Source organism: Sorex fumeus, unplaced genomic scaffold (genome assembly GCF_029834395.1).
Source record: "Sorex fumeus unplaced genomic scaffold, SorFum_2.1 ptg000122l, whole genome shotgun sequence".
NCBI lineage: Eukaryota > Metazoa > Chordata > Mammalia > Eulipotyphla > Soricidae > Sorex > Sorex fumeus.
This window is the reverse complement of record NW_026606179.1, coordinates 62,965,429-62,984,962: the sequence shown is the minus strand read 5'-3', so window position 1 is coordinate 62,984,962 and position 19,534 is coordinate 62,965,429. Positions and strand designations below refer to the sequence as shown.

The following is a 19,534-nucleotide window of genomic DNA, read 5'->3' as shown; positions in this document are numbered from 1 at the left end:
GGCCCGAGGCCCCGTCCCTTCCATTCGCGTTCCACCGCGCGCGCACCCTCGGCACGGCGGCGGGCGCTGCCCCCAGTTCCGGGCGGGGGCCGGTCTCGGCGTCCGAAGCGAGAGGCGCCCCCCCGCCCGGCGTGGGCTGCGTGGGGCTGGCGGTGCGGCTCCGTGCGGGGCGCAGCGACGCACACGGCCGGGCCGCGGGGACGGAGCCCAGGGGGACACGCGCGGTCCAGATCGCGACCGTCCCGGGCACCCGCGCCGGCTGGACCCCGCGGGCTCGAGACACTCGCGCGACCCGCCGCGGCCCCGGCCCCCACCACGCCCGGAGGGAGGGACGCGCGGGCGACTTACCCGGCCACGCCGCGCCCGCGCACCCTCCGCGGACGGCCCAGGTGCCCGCGGCCGCCGGCCAGGGTGGCCGCCCCGGCCGCCCGCCCAGCTGGGCAGTCTCAGGCTCCGGGCGGGCGGGACCCTCTCCCCGCGCGGCCGCTTAACCCTGCCCGTGCCTGGCCCGCGGTCCCGGCAGCCCGGCCCGACGCCCGCCCGCGGTGGCGGGGAGGCACCTGCGGGCAGGTGGGGGGACGGTCCCCGGGGCCTGGGCAGCGCCGGTCAGGGGAGCCGGACCCCGCAGAGGCGGACGCGGCGGGGAGGGCCGTCTCGCCCCCCGCCCCCGCCCGCCGCCCCCGCGAGGCTCGGCCCGGCCCGGTGGGCGCACACCCGCTGGCCTCGCCGAGAGCGGCTGCCGCGCACGTGGAGGCCGGAGGCGGATGCGCGGGGGGCGGGACCGGAGAGGGCGAGACCCTCGCGGCCGGTGCTAGGAGGGGCCACGCGGACGGGCTGGCGCGGGCGCCTCCGCCAGACCCCAGACCCGCGCGCCGACGTCCGGAGGCCCCTCGCACAACGCCGCCGCGCCCACGCCCCCTCGAGCCCTTCACGCGACAGGCAACTGCGCCCGCCCCTCGCACGTCGCTCCTCACTCCGGGTCACGCCCCTTCCTCACGCGGTCAGCCCCGCCCCGCCCCGGTGCCCGGCCACGCCCTCCCCACGTGACTTCAGGCCCCGCCCCGCACAGTCCTCACGTGACTCGCTGACGCTGGAGCCCTGCTCCTCACGCTCCGGCTCCTCACGTGACCAACTCTCGTGCGCCTAGCCACGCCCACAGGCGTCCGACCAGCCACGCCCCCGCTCCTCTCCCTCCAGCCCCGGCTTTCTCACGGGCCGGGTCACGCCCAGTTCCTCACGTGACGGCCAGCCACGCCCCGCTCCTCACCCGCCGGCTCCTCACGTGACTGCCTGAGCTTCCGGCTCCGGGTCCTCATGTGACTGACTCAGGCACGTGGCCACCCATCAGCTGCCCCACCCCCGGGCTCCTCCCGCCGGGGCCCACTCGGTTCACCCCCAGGCGAGGCCTCACGTGACCGGCTCTCCTGCGCCTGGCCACGCCCCCATCCGGTGTCCGACCACGGGGCTGCTCACGTGGCTCCTCGCCGCGCCCACTTGTTCGTTAGCCCGCCCGCTCCCTCCCCCCTCCGAGGACTCCGCAGTCCGAGCGCGCCGCCCGCCTGGGCCTGCCCCTGGCCACGCTCGCCCGGCCCCCGCCCGGTCCGTCTGGCTGCGGGCCACAGCGTCAGCGCGGGCCGGCCGGGCGTGGCGGGAGGCGGGTGCCCTCGGGGCGCCGCGGGACTCGGCAGACGCCGGGGTTTGCCCCCTGCCCTGGCTCCTGCGTCGGGAGCGGCCACGCCCGGTCACTCCTGGTCGGGCCGTGCCCGGACGTCGCGACGGCAGCTGGAGGACACGTGGGGTGTCGCTGCTCACCTGCGTCTGGCGTCCCTGAGGCGTCCGGGGATTGTGCTCCGGCCTCAGGCCTCGCGTCCGGGCACAGGCCCCGGTTTCTCCTCGCCGCCCTCGGGAGCGGGTGTCCGTGTCCTCGCAGCGCGCCCAGACCGCCGCGCCCCTCGGGACACCCTCCAGCTCGGCCCAGACCCACCAGGTGTCAAGATTGAGCTTCGCTTAGAGCTGAGCACTGCAGATGTCCCCCGGTTGTCCCCCACCCGACGTTGGACACCGGCCTCGTGCTCGGAGCGACAGGGCGCACAGCTCTGCCTGGAGCGTCTCGAAGGAACGTCTCCGTCGTTGGGACAGATGCCAAGACGCGACGGGGCCGGGCGTTCGGAACCCTCCTCGCCCTCTGGACCTGCAGACCCTCCTCGCCACGGCCGCCGGTGCCTTCGAGTCCGCCTCACGGCTGCGGAGGGTCTCGGTGTCCGGATGGGCGCTGCCCGTTGAATGATGACGGGCACCTCTCCACAGCCAGCCGGACTGTGGCGGCACGTCCACGTCGAGGAAGTGTTTCTGCCCTCTCCCCATTTCTGGTGGGGGTTTGGTTTCTTGCTGATTTTTGTCAGTGCTTTATCTTGGCTTTGGTTTTGTTTCGGGGCCACGCCCACAGTGCTCCAGGGGTCACGCCTAACTCTGCACTCGGGGATGTTGGTCTCTGAGGACCGCGTGTGATGCTGGGAACTGAGCTGGGGTCGGCCGGCTACTGCATCATCTCTGCAGTCGTATCTTGAGTATTAACCCTCCGATGTACAGACTATTTTCTCCCAGTGAGTAGGCTATCCTTTTCTGTTTGTGTTTTGGCCACTCCCAGCGATCTCGGGTGATTTCTGACTCTGCACTCAGGAATCACTCCCAGTGGTGCGCAGGGGACCAGTTGGGGTGCCAGGGTAGAAGCTGGTTGGCTGCTTGCGGGGCAAACGCCCTCCCCACCGTACTATTTGCTCTGGCCCGTTTCCAGGTTTTATGAGGAGTTTGCCACCAACCTGAGGACCGGTGGGTCCAACCTCACTCAGACACACCTGCGGCCCAAAGTGTGTGTTTCCTTTTATTTTAACCCAAGTTTCTTTTGCCATGCACATACTTTATAGTTCGACGTGGCTCCATTTTTTTTTTTTTTTTTGCTCTTTGGGTCACACCTGGCGATGCTCAGGGGTTACTCCTGGCTCTGCACTCAGGAATGACTCCTGGCGGTGCCCGGGGGACCATATGGGATGCTGGTTCCCATCGAACCTGGGTCGGCTGCATGCAAGGCAAATGCCCTACCTGCTGTGCTATCACTCCAGTCCCGTGGCTCCATTTTTAAATTTTTTTTTTTCTTGCTGCTGAAGTCAAATCACCGAAGATACTTCTCAGGTCCACGTGCTGGAAGGTTCTGCGTCTCCCTCAATGTACAGAGGGTCCTGGTCTTTAGGCTTTTTCCGTGAGGCCCAGGTGCTTCATGCTCTGGCATGTGGCTACCCGGTTTTCCCAGCACCATCTGTTGAGGTTTTCCTTTCTTCTCCACCCACCGAGTCCCACTGTTGCAGATAAACTGGGCCTCACACAAAAGCTCAAAGTGGATTAAAGACTTAGAGACCAGAATCCCTATGTACAACTGAGAAAGACCTAGAACCTTCCAGCACATGGACCTCAGAAGTATCTTCAGTGATTTGACTTCAGCAGCACTGTAGCACTGTCCTCCCGTTGTTCATCGATTTGCTTAAGTGGGCCCAGTAACGCATCAGCAGAGAAAACAAAAATTTAAAAATGGAGCCACATCAGACTTTTTTCTCAGAGTTTATTGACAATATCTCAATTCTTATGTGGTGGCCAGTACCACAATTTTGATTACTCTAGCTTTAAAGAATAATTTAAAATCAGGAGATGCAATACGTCCTATCTTTTTTGTCAGAATTGTTTAGGTTTTGGGGAGATTTTTATGAATACATTTTATTTTATTATTTTATTTATTTCGAATACCCCTCCCTCCACCAGCGCCCATTTCCCACCACCACGGATCCCAGTATCCCTCCCACCCCCATCCCCCATCCTACCCTGCCTCTGTGGCAGGGCATTCCCCTCTGTTCTCTCTCTCCTTTTGGGTGTTGTGGTTTGCAAAAGAGTTAAGTCTGATTTTCAGGGAGAAACGTTGGATGATTTACTTTCCATCGATCATTTTGTATATAAGGAGATGTCGCGCGGCCACATAAGCGGCCGTGCGGTTTGGAAAGAATGTCCTGGTGGCCGCTTGCAGGCTCATGGTCACCGGGGTTCCATCTGGAGAAGGCGGGATGCAGCACCTACCCCATCTGGGACCTCCTGGTGATATCGGCTCTGTTTGGGACCTGGAGCATTCTCCGGAAGTAGCGGGTACCCTAGGTCCTTGAAGAACATTGGTATCTGTGAGGGGAGTTGCTGGGTCACTCTTAGGCAGGGTGTTCATTATGTCAATGTTGATTGTTTTGACTCTAAACACAGAGTATGGTCTTTTTTTTCTGCTTTTTGGGGCACATCCAGTGATGCTCAGGAATTACTCCTGGCGGTGCTTGGGGGACCACCTGGGATGCCGGGGATTGAACCCGGGTCGGCCGTGTGCAAGGCAACCGCCCGACCCGCTGCACTATCGCTCCGGCCCCACAGAGTATGTTTCATTTTGTGTAACCATATTTCTTTTCAATAGTGACTTACAATTTCCGACGTCTAAGCCTTCCACATGCTTTGTAGATTCCTAGGTGGTTCCTAGATGGTTTGGAAAACTTATTTTGGGGCAACACCCAGTAGTGCTAAGGGGACCATATGTGGTGCTGGGGATTGAACCCAGGTCAGCTGCATGCCCTACCCCTTATCACTCTGGCCCTATTTTAAATGAAGTTTGTTTTTTAAGCTCTTTCTTTTCTCACTGTTTGCATATGACGGGTCTTTGCATGTTGAGTTTGTAGCCTGCTACTTTGTTGTACTGGTTTACTGTTTTAGGGAGGGGACGCCTGGTAATGCTCAGGGATCATGTGGGGTGCCAGGGATGTATCCAGGACGGCTGCGCGCCAGGCAAGCACCCCACTGCTGTTCTATCTGGCCCAATTTTTTTTGGGGGGGAGGGTCACACCAGGCAATTTTCAGGGGTTACTCCTGGCTCTGCACTCAGGAATTCCTGCTGGCAGTGATCAGGGGACCATATGGGATACTGGGAATCGAACATGGGTCGGCCGCGTGCAAGGCTAACGCCCTTGCCGCTTTGCTCTCGCTCCAGCCCCTCTGGCCCAATTTCTAAGAAACTGGAGTGTGTAGGCTGTCGCATGTATTTTATCGTGTTGTCTGTGAAGGGTGCCATTTTCCCTCTTTCCGATCTGGATGCCTTTTTTGTGCCTGCTGGCATAGTGACCAGCAGTGTGGACACGGGTCCCTGCCGTGTGCTCAGCTCTCCAGTCTTCGCAGTTGGTGCGATGCTGGCTGGTGTTGCGGCGAATGGCCGTTACTGTCTGGAGACACACCTCCTCCCCCGCTTGCTGGAGGGTCTTTATCGGGGTGGGGGGGCATCTTGTCACGAGCTCTCGGTGGCTTTCCTCTCTCCCCCTGTTGACACGGTATATCACATGAACTGATCTGCTGAGCCTGTCCATTCCTCAAGGGTATGTCTGTGACGTGCCTTTTTGGTGCTTCTGTTTTTGGTCAGGGTGCTGTCGGTTTCCTAGAGGGTGTTGGGAAGGGTCCCTATTTGTTGGCTATTTTGGACTGGCTTACAGAGAGGGAGCAAGTCTTCTCGAAAGACTTGACAGAATCCACTCAGTGGCCCGCCTGGCCCTAAGCGTCTGTCCTTAGGGAGGACAGAATAATTGCGTAATTGCGCTAATTACAGCGTAATTGCGCTTTGAATTCCCTGGCTCGCAGCCTGTCTGAGGAGGTTTTCTACTTTCGCCCGCCCGATTCCGCCCGATTCCGAGGGTTTAGCCATTTGCCCCAGGGCCTCGGCTCAGAGGCCTCTGATGGCTGAAGCGCTACTGTGGCTTCTGCCCTCTGGCCTCCGGTCAGGCTGGCCGCGTCTCTTTCCTCCCTAGCGAGTCCAGCCGGAGGTTCGTCAGCCCGGCTGCTGCTTTGAGAAAGCGAACCTCTGCCTCCGTCCGCCCTCTGCCTTGGGAACAATGCCGTGGGCACTTCACCCGGGCAGGGACAGGGCGAGACAGGAGGGCGCAGGGCACAGCCCGCTGGGAATGACCCGGAAGCTGCTGTGGCCATAAATACGTTTTATTTCATTAGAAATGCGCACTGACAGGGCCAAAGACCCCCGGGAAGTGGCGAGCGGTGCTTCCACCAGACTGTCAGCAGCCTGCGAGTACCTGTTCTCGCACCCTGAAAGCTCACAGCAAAAGGCTTCGACACTCGACTTTTTTTTCACTTTTCTTTTTTGTTATAAACACCATAGCAAATTAAAAAAAGCTGTGGAACAGAAAAATATCCGAGTTCTTGATTCTGCGCGTGTGCCGCACTGCCGCCGGCCTCAGCCCCACAGATGGCTCCGGAGCTGGCCGGGCGCGGCTGCCACCTCCTCATCGGCCGCCTGCGCCGCGTGGGCCCCACGGACAGACCCTCGGGCGCACGGGACGGCTCTGCCGGGGCCGCGGAGCGGTGTGGCGTGCCCAGCGGGCACCGGCGCGTCCTCACTGGATCTGGATGGCCCCGTGCTCCAGCTGCATCTCCGGGGGGAGGCCGGGCTGCAGGGCCTCGGCCGCCTGGGAGGGGAGAGGAAGCCCCGTCAGGGCCGGTGCGGGGGCTGCGAGCCCCGCGCCCGCCTCACTGGCCGCGAGGTCCAGGGAGGGCTCGAGGGCCCAGGGCCGCCTCGGCACACGGAGCCCCTGGCGACCCCCGGACAGGGACACCGCCTCCAGCCTGTCGGTGGGAAGCAGGCTCTGGGGGGGGGGCTTCCCGGCAGGCAGTGCCGGCTGGCGCGGGGCTCGGTGGCCAGAGGCTGGGTTCCCTCGTGTGGGCGGGGCGCCTGGTGGGCGGAGCCTCAGGTGGGCGGGGCTCCCGCCGGCTTCCGGGCTTCGGGGCTTCCGGCCGTAAGAGGTCGCGAGTCGGGCTGAGGCGCGGCTGAGGCGCGGGGTGGGCGAGGCGTCCGCGTCTGGGGGTTCCTGCTGGGCCCTTGGAGCGCGGGGGCAGTGGGGCGCGGCGGGTGCTGGCTCGGAGAGCCCTGGCGGTGAGTGGCGCCGTCCTCCCCGGTCCCGGGGACGGGAGCAAGACCCCCGGGCAGGGCCGTGTGCTGAGGGACGGGGCAGTGCCACGGGGCTCCGGCCTGCAGCCTGCGGGTCAGCCCCCATGACCGGCGGCGAGTTCGGGGGAGCCCTTGAGCGCTCGTGGCCAGGACCGAGGACGCCTTCGTGGGGCCGGGGAGGAGCAGCGACCGAGTGTGGAGCGCCGCCGGGCACGTGAGGCGGGGCTGAGGGGCACGTGGGGCGGGGCTGAGGGGCACGTGGGGCGGGGCCGGGCACGCGGGGCGGGGCGGAGGGCGCGTGGGGCGGGGCCAGGAGGGGCGGGACCCCCTCGCCTGCTGCTGTCTCTCTGCGCACTCAGAAGAAAAACGGGTCTTGGGGGGCCGAGCAACGTACGCTGGGAGCGATTTGCGTTGCAGGCGGCCGACCCGTACGGCCCCTGGGGGCTGGGGGGCTCAGGATATACCACAAGAAGGTAGCTGCAGGCGGTGCTTGCCAAGTCCACCCCCACAGGCGAGAACGGGGTCGCACACCCGCCTCACGCTCGCCTCCCCACACGTGTCCTGGACTTGGCCCAGAGGAGCAGGAGGGGCCGGGGCGCTGAGAGAAGTCTCCTGCCCCGCTCAGGAAGAGACACAGAGGGGATGTGGACAGGTATCAGTCCTCGTCTGCTGTCCCGCCCACGGGGGATAGAATGGCCCCATCCACCTGCTGTCCCACCCATGGGGGCTCCCGGGAAAGTGGCCCCAGCAAACAGGAGTTGGTGCGGCAGAACCAAACCTCGATGACACAAGAGCACTGTCAGGCCCCAGCCCCCAGGGAGTTGAGCCCAGCAAGAGGAACCGCGAGCTTCCCCTAAGGAGGGGGTGGCTCTGCGGGGGGACCCACCTGGGCTGCAGCCGTGTGGTCAGTCACTGGCGCCAGCTGTACATACTGGACCTGGATGTCGCTACCTTGGAGAGGGGACCCGTCCACCCCAGTGGCGGTGGGATCAGAAGAGGCCACAGCGATCAGCTGGGCACCCTGCAGCACCTGGGGGAAAGCAGACCCAGTCAGCAGGGGGTCACACTCGGGGCACCCCCCAGTCAGAACGGGGGACTCGCACCTGGTACACCCCAACCAACTAGCACGGGAGTCACTCTCGGGGCACCCACCCAGTCAGCCTGGGGCCCTGGGCCACCAGCTGTGTCTCTCTGGGCTCACTCAGACCCCATATATGTACCCACACACACACACACACCCCCCAAACTGGCTCAAATGCTCGGCAAGCCTGGAGGTGAGAAGCACTAAGGCCCCAGGAGGAGACACCCTGGGTCCACTTGAGACAGGTGAGTCCCCACACCCCTGACACCTAGACGGCAGCAGTCATCCCGAGACCACCCTTCCCCACATGCAGACATGCCGCTGGGGCTTTGTCGCCGGGCCCCTGAGTTCCTGGGCCAGCAGCCTGGCAAAGCACCCTGGCTGTGGGGATCTAACCCTCAGAACCAGTTCCCCGGAGCTCCTCAATGTCCGTGGGCGCTACAGTCCAGAAATGATCAGCAAAATAGGCTCACACGATGCACCCCAGCCTGCAGACAGCCCGTGGGGCCAGGGCGAGGCTCTCCGGCCCGGGAGGTCAGGCCATTGGTCTGGATTCTCAGGGTGGGAGACGGGAGCAGGTAAGATCAGGAGGGAAACATGAAGCTTTTCTCCAAGCATCCGTGCCGAACGGTCAGCTGGGAGGTGCCTCGGGTGGCGCCTGCAGGGAGCGCACCACACCACACGGCGCCCAGGGCACGCGCATCGCAGCCCACCAGTGGGTTTCATTACAACACAAGCCACCGGCAGCCCCGCTCACAGGACCCGTTGGTTGTACCCTCAAAGGCCACACCGGCACATCAGAGCGCTGTGCCAGCTGCCATCTCCCCATCGCCCTAAGCCCGCCGGCCCGGCCAGGCCATCACCTCAGTCTCCCTGCTGTCCCACTCACTCAGAGCCGAGAATGGCCGAGGAGCAGGGCAGCAATGATCACCAGACGCCACCCATCAGGGCTCCCGCGTGCTCAGGCTGGACATCTCTGAAGGCCTGGCAAGATTCAGACGTCTGACGGTGACTGTGCAGAGCCAGAGCCGGGCGCTCCCACAGTCTCCCGGGACCCAGCAGCTCTGCTCCTCCTCCAGGCCCTCCTGGGACACTTCTTCCTTTTCAGACCTCAAGTTAACTGACCTACCACCATGATGCCAGTGAATGGGGCAAGAGGTACGACACTAGTGTGTGGGGAGAGGCAGGGAAGAAAGGCCAGAGCCCACTCTGAGAATCCCATCACTCAGTCCACGTCGGTGCTGGAGATGCTGAGTCAGCAGGGGGTGGGGCAAGTGTGCGTGATGGCAGTTCTGAAGAACAGCACTGGTGTTGGTCCAGGTAATAGTGACAAGACCATGAGGGCATGAAGGTGAGGGTGGCATTCTGAGAATGAGCTGGTGTGGGAGGCAGGAGTCCAGGATCTACCCTGCCTTACCTCCCGACACCATCCTCCAAGGGCGCGCTCCTGTCCCCTGCTGTGAAGTCCCTAGGTCTGTCACTCTCCTCATCAATACTACACTGGGGCTGGGTCTAACTGTACACAGGTGTGGCGCCATCCTGGGCCTGCGGCTGCCTCTGGACCTGTGATACTCCGCAGGGCCCATCAGTGGAAGACCCACTGCTGAGGCTCAGACGTTGAACAGGGTCCCAGAGATCCTCCTAGGCGATGCTCTGTTGTCAAGTGGCTGGGTCCCTGTCCACCAGACCCATGAGTCCCTGCCTGCCAAGGCTGAGAAGTTGGTGTGAAGAACAGACCACAAGGCCCGTGGTTGCTGGCAGATCCAGTGTTGCTGGCAGCAACGTCCTATCTCCTGCAGAGTCCCGTGGTCCGGCTTCCCTGAGGGTTAGGTGGGAGGCAGGTGCAAACCCAGCTGAGGCCTCAGTACTGAGCCTGGCAGAGGACCAAGCAGGTCTGTGGTGGCGACAGCAACGCACCATCTGGGGAACGGCTGCTGCAGACCCATTATGCCTGGTGCCGACACCAGGCAGAATTGTCATCCTGTGTTACAGGGTTTAGACGGGCCAGAGAAGCAGTAAAGAGCTGCTCATGACCCTCGCCTTACGCCTGCCATCACTTAACTAAGATCATGGCAGGGCAGGGGCAACCCAGTGACACCCCCCCCACCCCCAACACTGTGGGCATAGGCCCCGGTGAGCCTGGTCACCCCAACCCCCATCAAAAATAGAGACAATGGGTTGGGGAGGGCGTGGGCCTTGCACATAGCTGACCTGGGGTCCAGCCCCAGAACCCCATGAGGTCCTCCGAGCCCCACCAGGAGCAAGAGGGTAGAGCCAGGAGTAAGCCCTGAGCACTGCCAGGGGTGGGTGGCCCAAAACCATCCTACCGAGACTGAAATATCCCCATGATGTTACAAGGCCACACTAGTGTCCCAAGTTGGCCGGGCCAGACTCCACTCCACTCCTGGGTCAGGGAGAGCAGCAAGACCCGTGGGCTTCTTGGAGGAGACTTGGTGAGAAGTGGGAGCAGAGCGATGATCTGGGATCAGGCCTCGTGTCCTCTCAGACCCCACGTGGGTGTCGTCCCTTGAGTCGCCCAAGTGGTCCTGCAGCAGGCGCCTATCTGACGCAGAGCTCTCCTTCACTCGAGAAACCCTGCCTGAGTTGCTGCCCTCAGTCCACAGGTTCTGCTGGGCCTTCCACATGTGAGCTTCCGCTTTCTCTCAGCAGGCCAACATGGTGGCACCTTTGTCAAGGCGCAGTCACTACTGTGTGCACGTGTGCACCCGAGTGCTCAGCCTTCTAAACAGCATCTTAGACACCGTGTACTCAGTGAGGGACGGGGTGGGGGTGGGCGCTGCCTGGTCAGGGCTGCAGGGCGGCGAGTGGACGTTGCCGCCCCCTCATTAACACGGCACACAGCACCACATGTACGCGACCAGACCTGAGGCTCTGTCCACTCGTGACCCTTTTGCGCCTGAGAAATGCGATGTGGGCGGGCAGGCTGGCTGGGAAGGCCTCAGACTGTTAGCCAGCACTCCTTGCATCCTCAAGCCCTGTTGGCTGCCACCAGATCTTCTGTGCCCCTGGGTGAAGCCGAAGAGTCCTGAGGTCAGATAGAATTCATGGGACTCACCCACAGGTGCTCCCTCGGCCTGAGAGGAGCGGAAAGAACGTCTCTAACTAGGATGGTGCAGCTCCTCCCTCCAGTATCTCCTGATCATTGACTAAGACACAAGAGGGAAAGCGTTTGCTTTGAAAAATGATTTTATTTGGGGGGACCTCCCAGCCTGCGGCTGAATGTGAGGGCCCAGGTTAGGGCCGGGCCCTGCAGTGCTGGGGTTCCCCAGGGCCTCCTGTGGCTGCACTGGGGCCTACGTGGTACCAGGGATGCAAACAGTTCGGCCCCATGCTGGAAAAACCAAGGTCTCCCCCTGCTCTCTCCGTGGCTGCGTCACTCCTGTTCCCTCGGCTGGGCTGCCCTCAGTTCCATGCAGCAGCCATGGGCCTCCCCCAGGCCCTGGTGGACACACCAGAGCTGAAGCCCAGTCAGTGCAGAGCTGGTCCCCACGGAACCGTCTGGCTGACGTGAACAAGGCCAGGCTGCCTGACTTCACCGCACCCCAGCTATCCATCACCCTTGCCCTGCAGACTCCAAACTCACTCTCGGCATCTGAGGTTGCTTCGTTTGTCAGAATCTTCTGGAATCCACACAAGCTGAATACACAGCAGGATGCAGCTGGGACAGCTCACTGCCTTGTCCGTAAGACCAGGTGCTACACAAAAGGAAGCGGCAGCCAGGCCGCGCCACAGGCGGCCACACCGGCGCACACGTGGCCTCGACATCAGCCCTGCCAGAGGTGGCTGCAAGCCACACCCGCACACATGTGGCATCAACATCAGTCCTGCTGGAGGCGGCCACAGGCCACACCCACGCACACGTGGCCTCGACGTCAGCCCTGCTGCAGGAGGCCACACACTACACCCGTGCACACATGGCCTTGATATCAGCCCTACCGGAGGTTGCTGTAGCCACACCCAAGTACACGTGGCCTGGACATCAGCCCTGCTGCAGGCGGCCACATGCTACACCTGTGCACACATGGCCTCGATGTCAGTTGTGTTGGAGGCAAACGCAGGCTACACCCGCGTACACGTGGCCTCGACATCAGCCCTGCTGGAGACAGCCACACGCCACACTCGTGGCTTCAATGTAAGGTGATAGGTGGGACTGGCCAGAGCTGCTCTCCCAGCACAGAGAACTCCTGTCCCTACACCGCCCTTTTCTGGCCGCTCAGACTGTTGTGGTCCCCAGACACACTGTCGCCCCTACTCCACAGCCCTGCACTCAGATGGGGGACCACAGAAGTGCACACTTTCACAGGCCACTGGGTCAGATGCTTGAGAGGGTGATGCAGGAAGAAGGCCCGCGAGATTCCGCCCTGACTCCCTGCCGTCATCTCATCCCTAGGGGACCCACATGAGGACCAGAGCTATGGGTGAGCATGAGGAAGAAGGGGGATCCGTGTGCAATGAGGGGACAGACGTTCGCACGAGGACCATGCACATGGGCTCTCGGGGTCCTTCTCACATGGCTCTTGCCATGCCTGCCCACCAGGACTGATGTGACAGTCGGAATGCCCAAGTACAGAACTGCAGGATTGGGGGCAGTGAGGGGAGCCGGGCCACTGGTAGGAGCAGACGAGCTGCCAGGGCTGGCTCTGCCCCGTTCTCAGGGAGAGCTCTGGCGGTGGCTGTGCGTGCCTGCCTGACGCTGGCCTTTCAGGGGCAGGCTCTGGTGACAGAACCCGTCCCTCTAAGTCCAGGGACACAGTCCCCTTGTCTGTGGGGATAACACCAGGGTGCCCCCAGGAATTGGGGGGATGCACTCAGGGTATTCCGAGGAGAGCGAGCACTTGGTTTGAGAGTAACAAGGACTGACTTAGCTGTAGATTCACAATCATAACGGGTTTCATGAAAGAAGGTGGGGGGTTCTCCACACTCTCCCCATTACCCAGGTTACAAGAGACAACAAAACAGTCTCCCAATTCGCCAGCAATTTCCCTCCCTCTTGAAAAGTGCACCCCAAGAGGAGCCAGGACGGGGGCGGAGCAGCTGTCCGTGACTGTCACTCTCTGGGTGACAGTTCTGCAGGAACAGCCTTCCCTGCAGGCCAGGTGCAAGCAACATCCACGAAAACACACAGTGAAGACAGACAGGCACGGCGTGCGACCCCATGAGGCAGAGCCCTGGGCAGAGTCAACACTCCCCCTGGCTGCCCTCTCCCTCGCAGGACAGCACCAGGTCTGCCAGTCCAACAGAGGGCCACAGCACACTGGCAAGAAGCGAGGACAGGTGAGCGCTTACCTGCCCGTCCTGTCCGACGTGGTGGATCTGCAGGTTACCCTGCAAAAACAACAAAGGGCGGGGAAGGGGTGTGAGACGAGGTGCCCCCGGAGCTGCCGGCCCAGCCTGAGACCCCCCCCACAATAGCAAGAGCGCAGAAACAGGCGGTCCCAGGCTGCCCGCTCACCTCGCTGTCCTGCGTGATCTGGACCTGCTCCCCTTGCGGCACCTGGGCGATGTGGAGATGGCCCTGGGGGATCCACGGGAGGAGAAGACACAAAGAAGCATCAGCGGACACTCAGAACCAGAGGAAACGAGAAGCACTCTCAAGTGAGCGCCCTCAAAGCAGCTCCAGCCACACGGCCAGGGAGTTGGGCCCCATGCACGCATAAGTGAGGGCAGGCAGGCAGGCAAGCATGCACGAGTGGGTGCGGGCAGGCGGGCGAGCACGCACAGGTGGGCGTGAGGAGGTGAGCGTGCATGGCTGGGTGCAGGCAGACAAACGTGCACGGGTGGGTGTGGGTAGGTGGGTGAGCATGCACGGCTGGGCGTGGGTAGGCGTGCGAGTGCGCACAGGTGGGTGCAGGTAGGCGAGTGAGCTTGCACGGGTGGGTATGAGTAGGTGAGTGCGTGGCGGATGTGGGCAGGCGGGCAGGCATGCACGGGTGGGTGTGGGCAGGTGGGAAAGTGTGCCTGGGTGGGAGCAGGCAGGCGGGCAAGCGTGGGTGCATGTGTGAATGCCTGCGTAAGTATGTGCATGCATGCATGTGTGAATATGCCACCTGTGTGTGCGTGAGCATGTGCGAGCATGCATGGGTGAGTACAAATGAGTGCGTGGAAGCTTGAGTGTGCATACATGAATTAGAGTGTGAACAAGTGTGAGCATGCATGGACAAGTAAAAGTGAATATGAACGTGCATGTGCAAATGTATGTATCATGTGTAGCATGTGTGAGTGCATGTGTGGAGCAAGTGTGCCTGAGTGCACGCATGTGCAAATCTGCTTGTCGGAGTGCATGCAGATGCGAGAGACTGCATATGTGTATGCATGAGCATCCGTGTGTGTGGAGCGTACATGTGAGCATGACTACATGCATACGGAACAAGTATCTGTGAGAATGAGTGAGCATGTGAGCACGCGAGAATGCACATGCATCCATGTGGAGCAAATGTGAGTGTGCATATGGCATGAGTGTGAGCATGTGTGTGGAGTGTGTGTATGAGCGTGTGGAGTGTGAACATGCATATGGAGTATGTGTGTAAACGCGTGTGGAACAAGTCTGAGCATGTGATGGAGAGTGAGCATGTATGCTATGTGTCAGCATTCATGTATGTGTGGGCATGTAGTGAGAGTTCGTGTGGAGTGTGTGAGTGTGTATATGTGAACATGTGGAGCAAGCGTGAGCACGTATGTGGAGTATGAATGTGAGCATGTGTGTGGAGCAGTGTGAGCGTGCGTGCCTGCACAGTCCTGGCACGGGCTGTAGGGCAGCCCTGAGGGGCGCTCTGAGGCCCCGGAAATGTGACACAGCAGGAAAGAAGACAAGTGTCCCAGAAGTCTAGATCACGTTGCTTTTCTACATCGACGTTTTTGGTCTAGGGGCCAAACCCATCGGTGCTCAGGACTCACTCCTGGCAGTGCTCAGGGGGACCCTATGGGGTTCTAGGGATCGAACCGGGGTCCGCCATATGCAAGGCAAGTGCCCTCCCCGCTGGGCCATCACTGCAGCCCCGTACTGTTTCCTTCATCCTACTGTTAACGTGGAGGACTGCCAGTCATGGACTCCACGGAGTTTGGGGGGCCACTGCGAGGCCCCCGGTAGAGCATGTGAGCAGTGACCCCATGTGTTCACTGGAGTCATGTCAGGAGATTGTTTTAGACAAAGAAACTAGCTGGAGTAAGCACGAACAGACAGGCAGGGCGGCCGTAAGCCCCGAGAGCACAGTGACAGGGACACCATGACCCTAGTCAAACTGTCCCCACCCAAGGGTCTGAAGGTAGACCCCAGTAGACAGCCCTGGTTTTTGAACTCTGGGCAGCCTCCGCCCCACTGAAATGTCCCGGTCCCACTCTCTGGGCTGAGGCAGTGGGCGGGGCGGGGCGCTGCCCTCCGTGTTCGAGGGGCTCAGGCCTTCGTGTGACCATCCCAGGCAAACAGCCCCAGAGAGGACAGAGGCAAACTGGCTGCGAGGGGACACCCTGGCTCTGGACTCGCCCCTCCCGCCAGTCCCTCTGCGCTGCCCAGGAACGTACTACTTGGACCTGGCCGTCCTCGCCGATCTGGTGGATCTGGACCTGCTGGGCGTTGGCCAGGGCGTAGTGTAGGGCCTGCGGCGGCGGCTGCAGCTCACTGGCGGGCGGCGGCGTGCTCAGGACGGGCTCTGCGGGGGAACAACGGGGTCAGTGCGGAGCGAGCAATGGACCCGCCCCCTACAGCTGCCGCTCACGGGGACCCGGCACGCAGACCTGCGGCACTGTAGGAGGACGAGGGTGGGGTCCGCCGCGAGAAGCTCTTGACAGCCAGGCTCTGGCCCCGCTGCTTCCGCCGCCAGGCCGTGCGGCACTTGGAGTCGATGCTCTGCTTGATCCGGTACCAGTCGGACTCGGTGATGCCGAATTTATAGAAGAGGTGACCTGAAGGGGTGGCCCAGCAGGCCGTCAGTCCCGGGCAGGACCAGGCCACTGGCCGCGGAGTCGGCCGCTGTGTCCTGGCCCTGGGAAGTGTGAGCTGACCACACGGCCCAAGAACCTGGGTAGGGCACGGAGGAGGGGGCCTCCACTCCTAAGAAGTGGCTCACGCCTTAGCACAGTACCAAGAGGCAGAGTACCCAGTGACCGCCCCCCTACCCCCGGGTTCTCCAGGGCTCAGACAGGCGCGGACACCCCTCGTCACTAGACGGGAGCACGCAGGGTCCATGCCTGTCCTGGGAGGCCAGGCCCAGCTCCGGGAAGCCCAATGCTGGCACGAAGCCAAACCCGTCTCCTGCCACGGCAGAGAGCCCACCCAACCCGGCCTCTCCATGACCCAGCTGAGCACCCGCTCTTCTGGAACCCATCAGAGGGGACAGGGGAGGGGGCAGTGCCAGGTAGGGCAGGCCCCTCAGCAGTGTGCTGCTGCTCTGGCCACTGGGGAAATCTGGGGCGGGTCGTAGGCTGGCGTGGCCTGACAGGCATGAAGCAGCCCCCCAAAGTTCAGGGATTTACTTTCGTGACCCCAGAACCCAAATCTGAGTTGTGAGGCCATGGTCAGGGGCTGTGACATAGCGGACCCCTCCCGACCCCACCCCTGCACACGGGGGAAGGGGCAGCACATCAGGAGTGGGAAGATGACACAGGGCCATGCGGCCTGTGACAGAAGTTACTCAAGACATGCTCACATGCTGACTCGAGGGGAAGACCCTCATATTTAAAGTCGGGCTAGAGCAATAGGACAGCGGGCAGGGCACCTGCCTTGAATACAGCCAACACGGGTTCAATCCCCGGCCCGGCATGGAGGCCTCTGCGGCAGCCAGGAGCAAGCCCTGAGCACCGCCAGGTATAAACATAAAGCTCCAAGGACCCCAGCAGCCAGTCCCAAGTGAGCGAGCATCTGTGCCGGGAAGGACACCCGGAGGCGGCAGGTGCTGTGAGACTAGCACCCGCAGCTCAGAGAAGACCTGGAAGAGGCGACAGGGCATAGCCCATTCTACTGCCCTTCTCTGGGCTCAACCCAGGGGCCGGGAATCCAGTAGGAAGAGACACTCTGGCCAGCAGCTGCCATCTGCTGAAACGCTTTATCCTGGTGACTTCTTGTCCGGGAGACAGGTCATGAGATAAGAATGCCATTACCATCAGAAAGCCCCTCGGCAGGGTTGGGGTGACAAGTGGCCTGGAAACTGGGGCTCCGGACCCATCCAGGCAGAGACACAAACCCCCACCTGCTCCCATTCCCACTGCGCCTGACTAGGGAGCAAGGGGGAAGACTCAGCCCTGCACACGCCTCTGTGCTCAGCCACCTCAGCCAAGCCCCCGCTGTCCTGTGGAGGCACCTACCCGACCCCAGGCCCCTCGGCCCTTGGCACCTTAGGATAGTGGTCCCGGGAGCGGTCCCTTCGGCCACTGGCCCCGAAGGGCGGCAGCACTGTGGGAATGGCACGGACAAGCAACAGCACTGACCTGGAGGGCGCACCAGCCACGAAGGGACGTGCCCTGTGCTGACGGGGCGCCATCCCGGGGAGGGCTGCCAACAACTGTCCGGCTGATAGATACAGGTCTGGAAAAACATCTTCAGCCATGGGGGCGGCCACTGCAGGTGAGAGGCTCAGACACAAGCCGCTGTCCCCTCATCTCGTCTCTGGGACACTGGGGCCACATGGCTTACCTGCCCCAGGAGCACCCTGTCAGGGATCCCAGCCACATGTGTGCGCGAGTGTCCCTGAGCTTCCTGTCTGTCCAGGATGGCACTTACGGGGTGACCATCATGGCTCAACGTGCTCCTCGCTTAGGACCCACATGCGGTGCCACCAGGACCCACGGCCAGTGGGGTCTTCCCAGGAGGGCGCCACACTGGCAAGGGGACGGTCAGGGCCCAGTGGGTAGCAGTGGGGGGCCCGCAGGACAAGGTCAGGGCCCAGCTCCGGTTCCCGGGCAAGCTGCGGCCTCGCCAGCACCATCACCGCCATCCCTCGACATGCCCGAAACCTCTAAGGCACAGCCCCACCCCTCAGGGATCCCCCCAGGCAGCGGCAGCCCCTGACCCTCCGGGCACTCACAGCGGATGCCATAGATGGTGAGGGGGTCCAGCTGCTTCTTGCCGTGTTTGCCCTGGCCGGACAGGTTGGACACGGCCTGCACCTCGCGGTGGAACAGGTAGTCAAGCAGTGTTAGCGCCATCTTCTCGGCCGTGCGGCAGTTGGTGCTGATGTGCAGCATGTCGGAGGGGACGATGGCACAGCGCACCCGCATCTCGGGGTTGTTCTCGTCGCCCAGCCACGTGCCGTTGGGGTAATCCTCTGCAAGGACAGGACGGAGGGAACGGGCAGCGTGATGGTCACTACCATACCACGTGCATGGGCGGCTCTGCTCTGGGCGCAGACACCTACAGAAGGGTGGGCTCCGGCTGCCTGGGGCCATGGGCACAGGACCAGCACGCTCAGCTGCCCTCTGGGCGGAGACCCCGCGCCTATGTTCCGAGAGTCCACCGCTTCCCCCAGGACACCTCAGTGTGGACACTAGCCCCACTCTGCCCCCAGCTCACATGGACACTTGCCATGTTGCTTCCCTGGGCTATACCTGTACCATGCACCCTCACCTCCAACCTCCTCAAGCACCAGAAGCAACTGACAAGAAACCACCTGATCTGTCCTCTCCTGGATAAGCCCCTCGTCACAGGGTCCACGGGGCCTGTAGCATGGCCTGCGCCTGGGCTCCCAGGGCTCAGAGGGGACATGCACCCCAGACCCAATGTCCCAAAGAGCTCAGAGGCTGGGGCATACAGACCCCACATCCCACCTCCAGCTCCTGGGGTCCCACAGAGCCAGCAGGGTGCCACACCCCCTGCGGGAGAAACCACTTCCCGCTGGGAAGGCCGTCGGGACCCCACAACTCACAAAGCACCAGGCAGCCTGGACTCCAGGCAGACTGTCGGGCCAGTCAGCACGATGGCTGTGGGTGTGGCAACAGAGTCCCTGGGATGGCTGGCCAGGGTGATGTCATGTCCTGGCCTCAGCTCTACTCACCTGCGGGAACAGACCCTGCCAGCTGCCCCTCCAGCGGGCTGGCCCCAACCTCAGGGCGAGGACTGGTCCTGATTCAGGGCTAACAGGCTGAGTCAGTGGCTCTGTGTCTCGGCCGTGGTCTGTGAAGTCACTCTGCGGCCACAAGTGCAGCCTGACTAGAAAGTACAAAAGGACCCCATGACCCCAGACAGGGCGGGGAGGGGGAGCTGAGGGAAGCCATTTGTGTATATTTGTATGAATGTGTGTGTGCATGCATACGGGTGCATTTGTGTGCACAGGTGTGAGTGTGCATTTATGTGTGTATGCATGTGAGAGTGCATGTGTTTATACATGTGTGTCTGCTTGTGTATGCATGCAAGAGTGTGCGTGCATGTGAAAATGCGTTTGTGTAGGGATGCGTGAATACATGTGAGTGCATGTGTGCACATGTGC

The 19,534-nt window shown here is 62.1% G+C and overlaps 2 protein-coding genes across 5 annotated transcripts in view; both read right to left on the bottom strand.

Moving 5' to 3' along the window:
* JPH3 (junctophilin 3) overlaps window positions 1–19,534 on the bottom strand; it is a 111,082-nt gene that overhangs the window by 16,699 nt on the left and 74,849 nt on the right. The window lies entirely within an intron of this gene.
* BANP (BTG3 associated nuclear protein) overlaps window positions 6,408–19,534 on the bottom strand; it is a 38,140-nt gene continuing 25,013 nt past the window's right edge. For all 4 annotated transcript variants that reach the window (XM_056136983.1, XM_056136984.1, XM_056136985.1 and 1 more), the window contains 7 exons: window positions 18,137–18,376; window positions 15,852–16,019; window positions 15,639–15,766; window positions 13,573–13,635; window positions 13,407–13,445; window positions 7,905–8,048; window positions 6,408–6,539 (listed from right to left, as the gene is read on the bottom strand). In XM_056136983.1, the coding sequence (XP_055992958.1) occupies window positions 6,468–6,539; window positions 7,905–8,048; window positions 13,407–13,445; window positions 13,573–13,635; window positions 15,639–15,766; window positions 15,852–16,019; window positions 18,137–18,376 (854 nt within the window). In that variant the 3' untranslated portion in view covers window positions 6,408–6,467. The remainder of the gene's footprint in view (window positions 6,540–7,904; window positions 8,049–13,406; window positions 13,446–13,572; window positions 13,636–15,638; window positions 15,767–15,851; window positions 16,020–18,136; window positions 18,377–19,534) is intronic.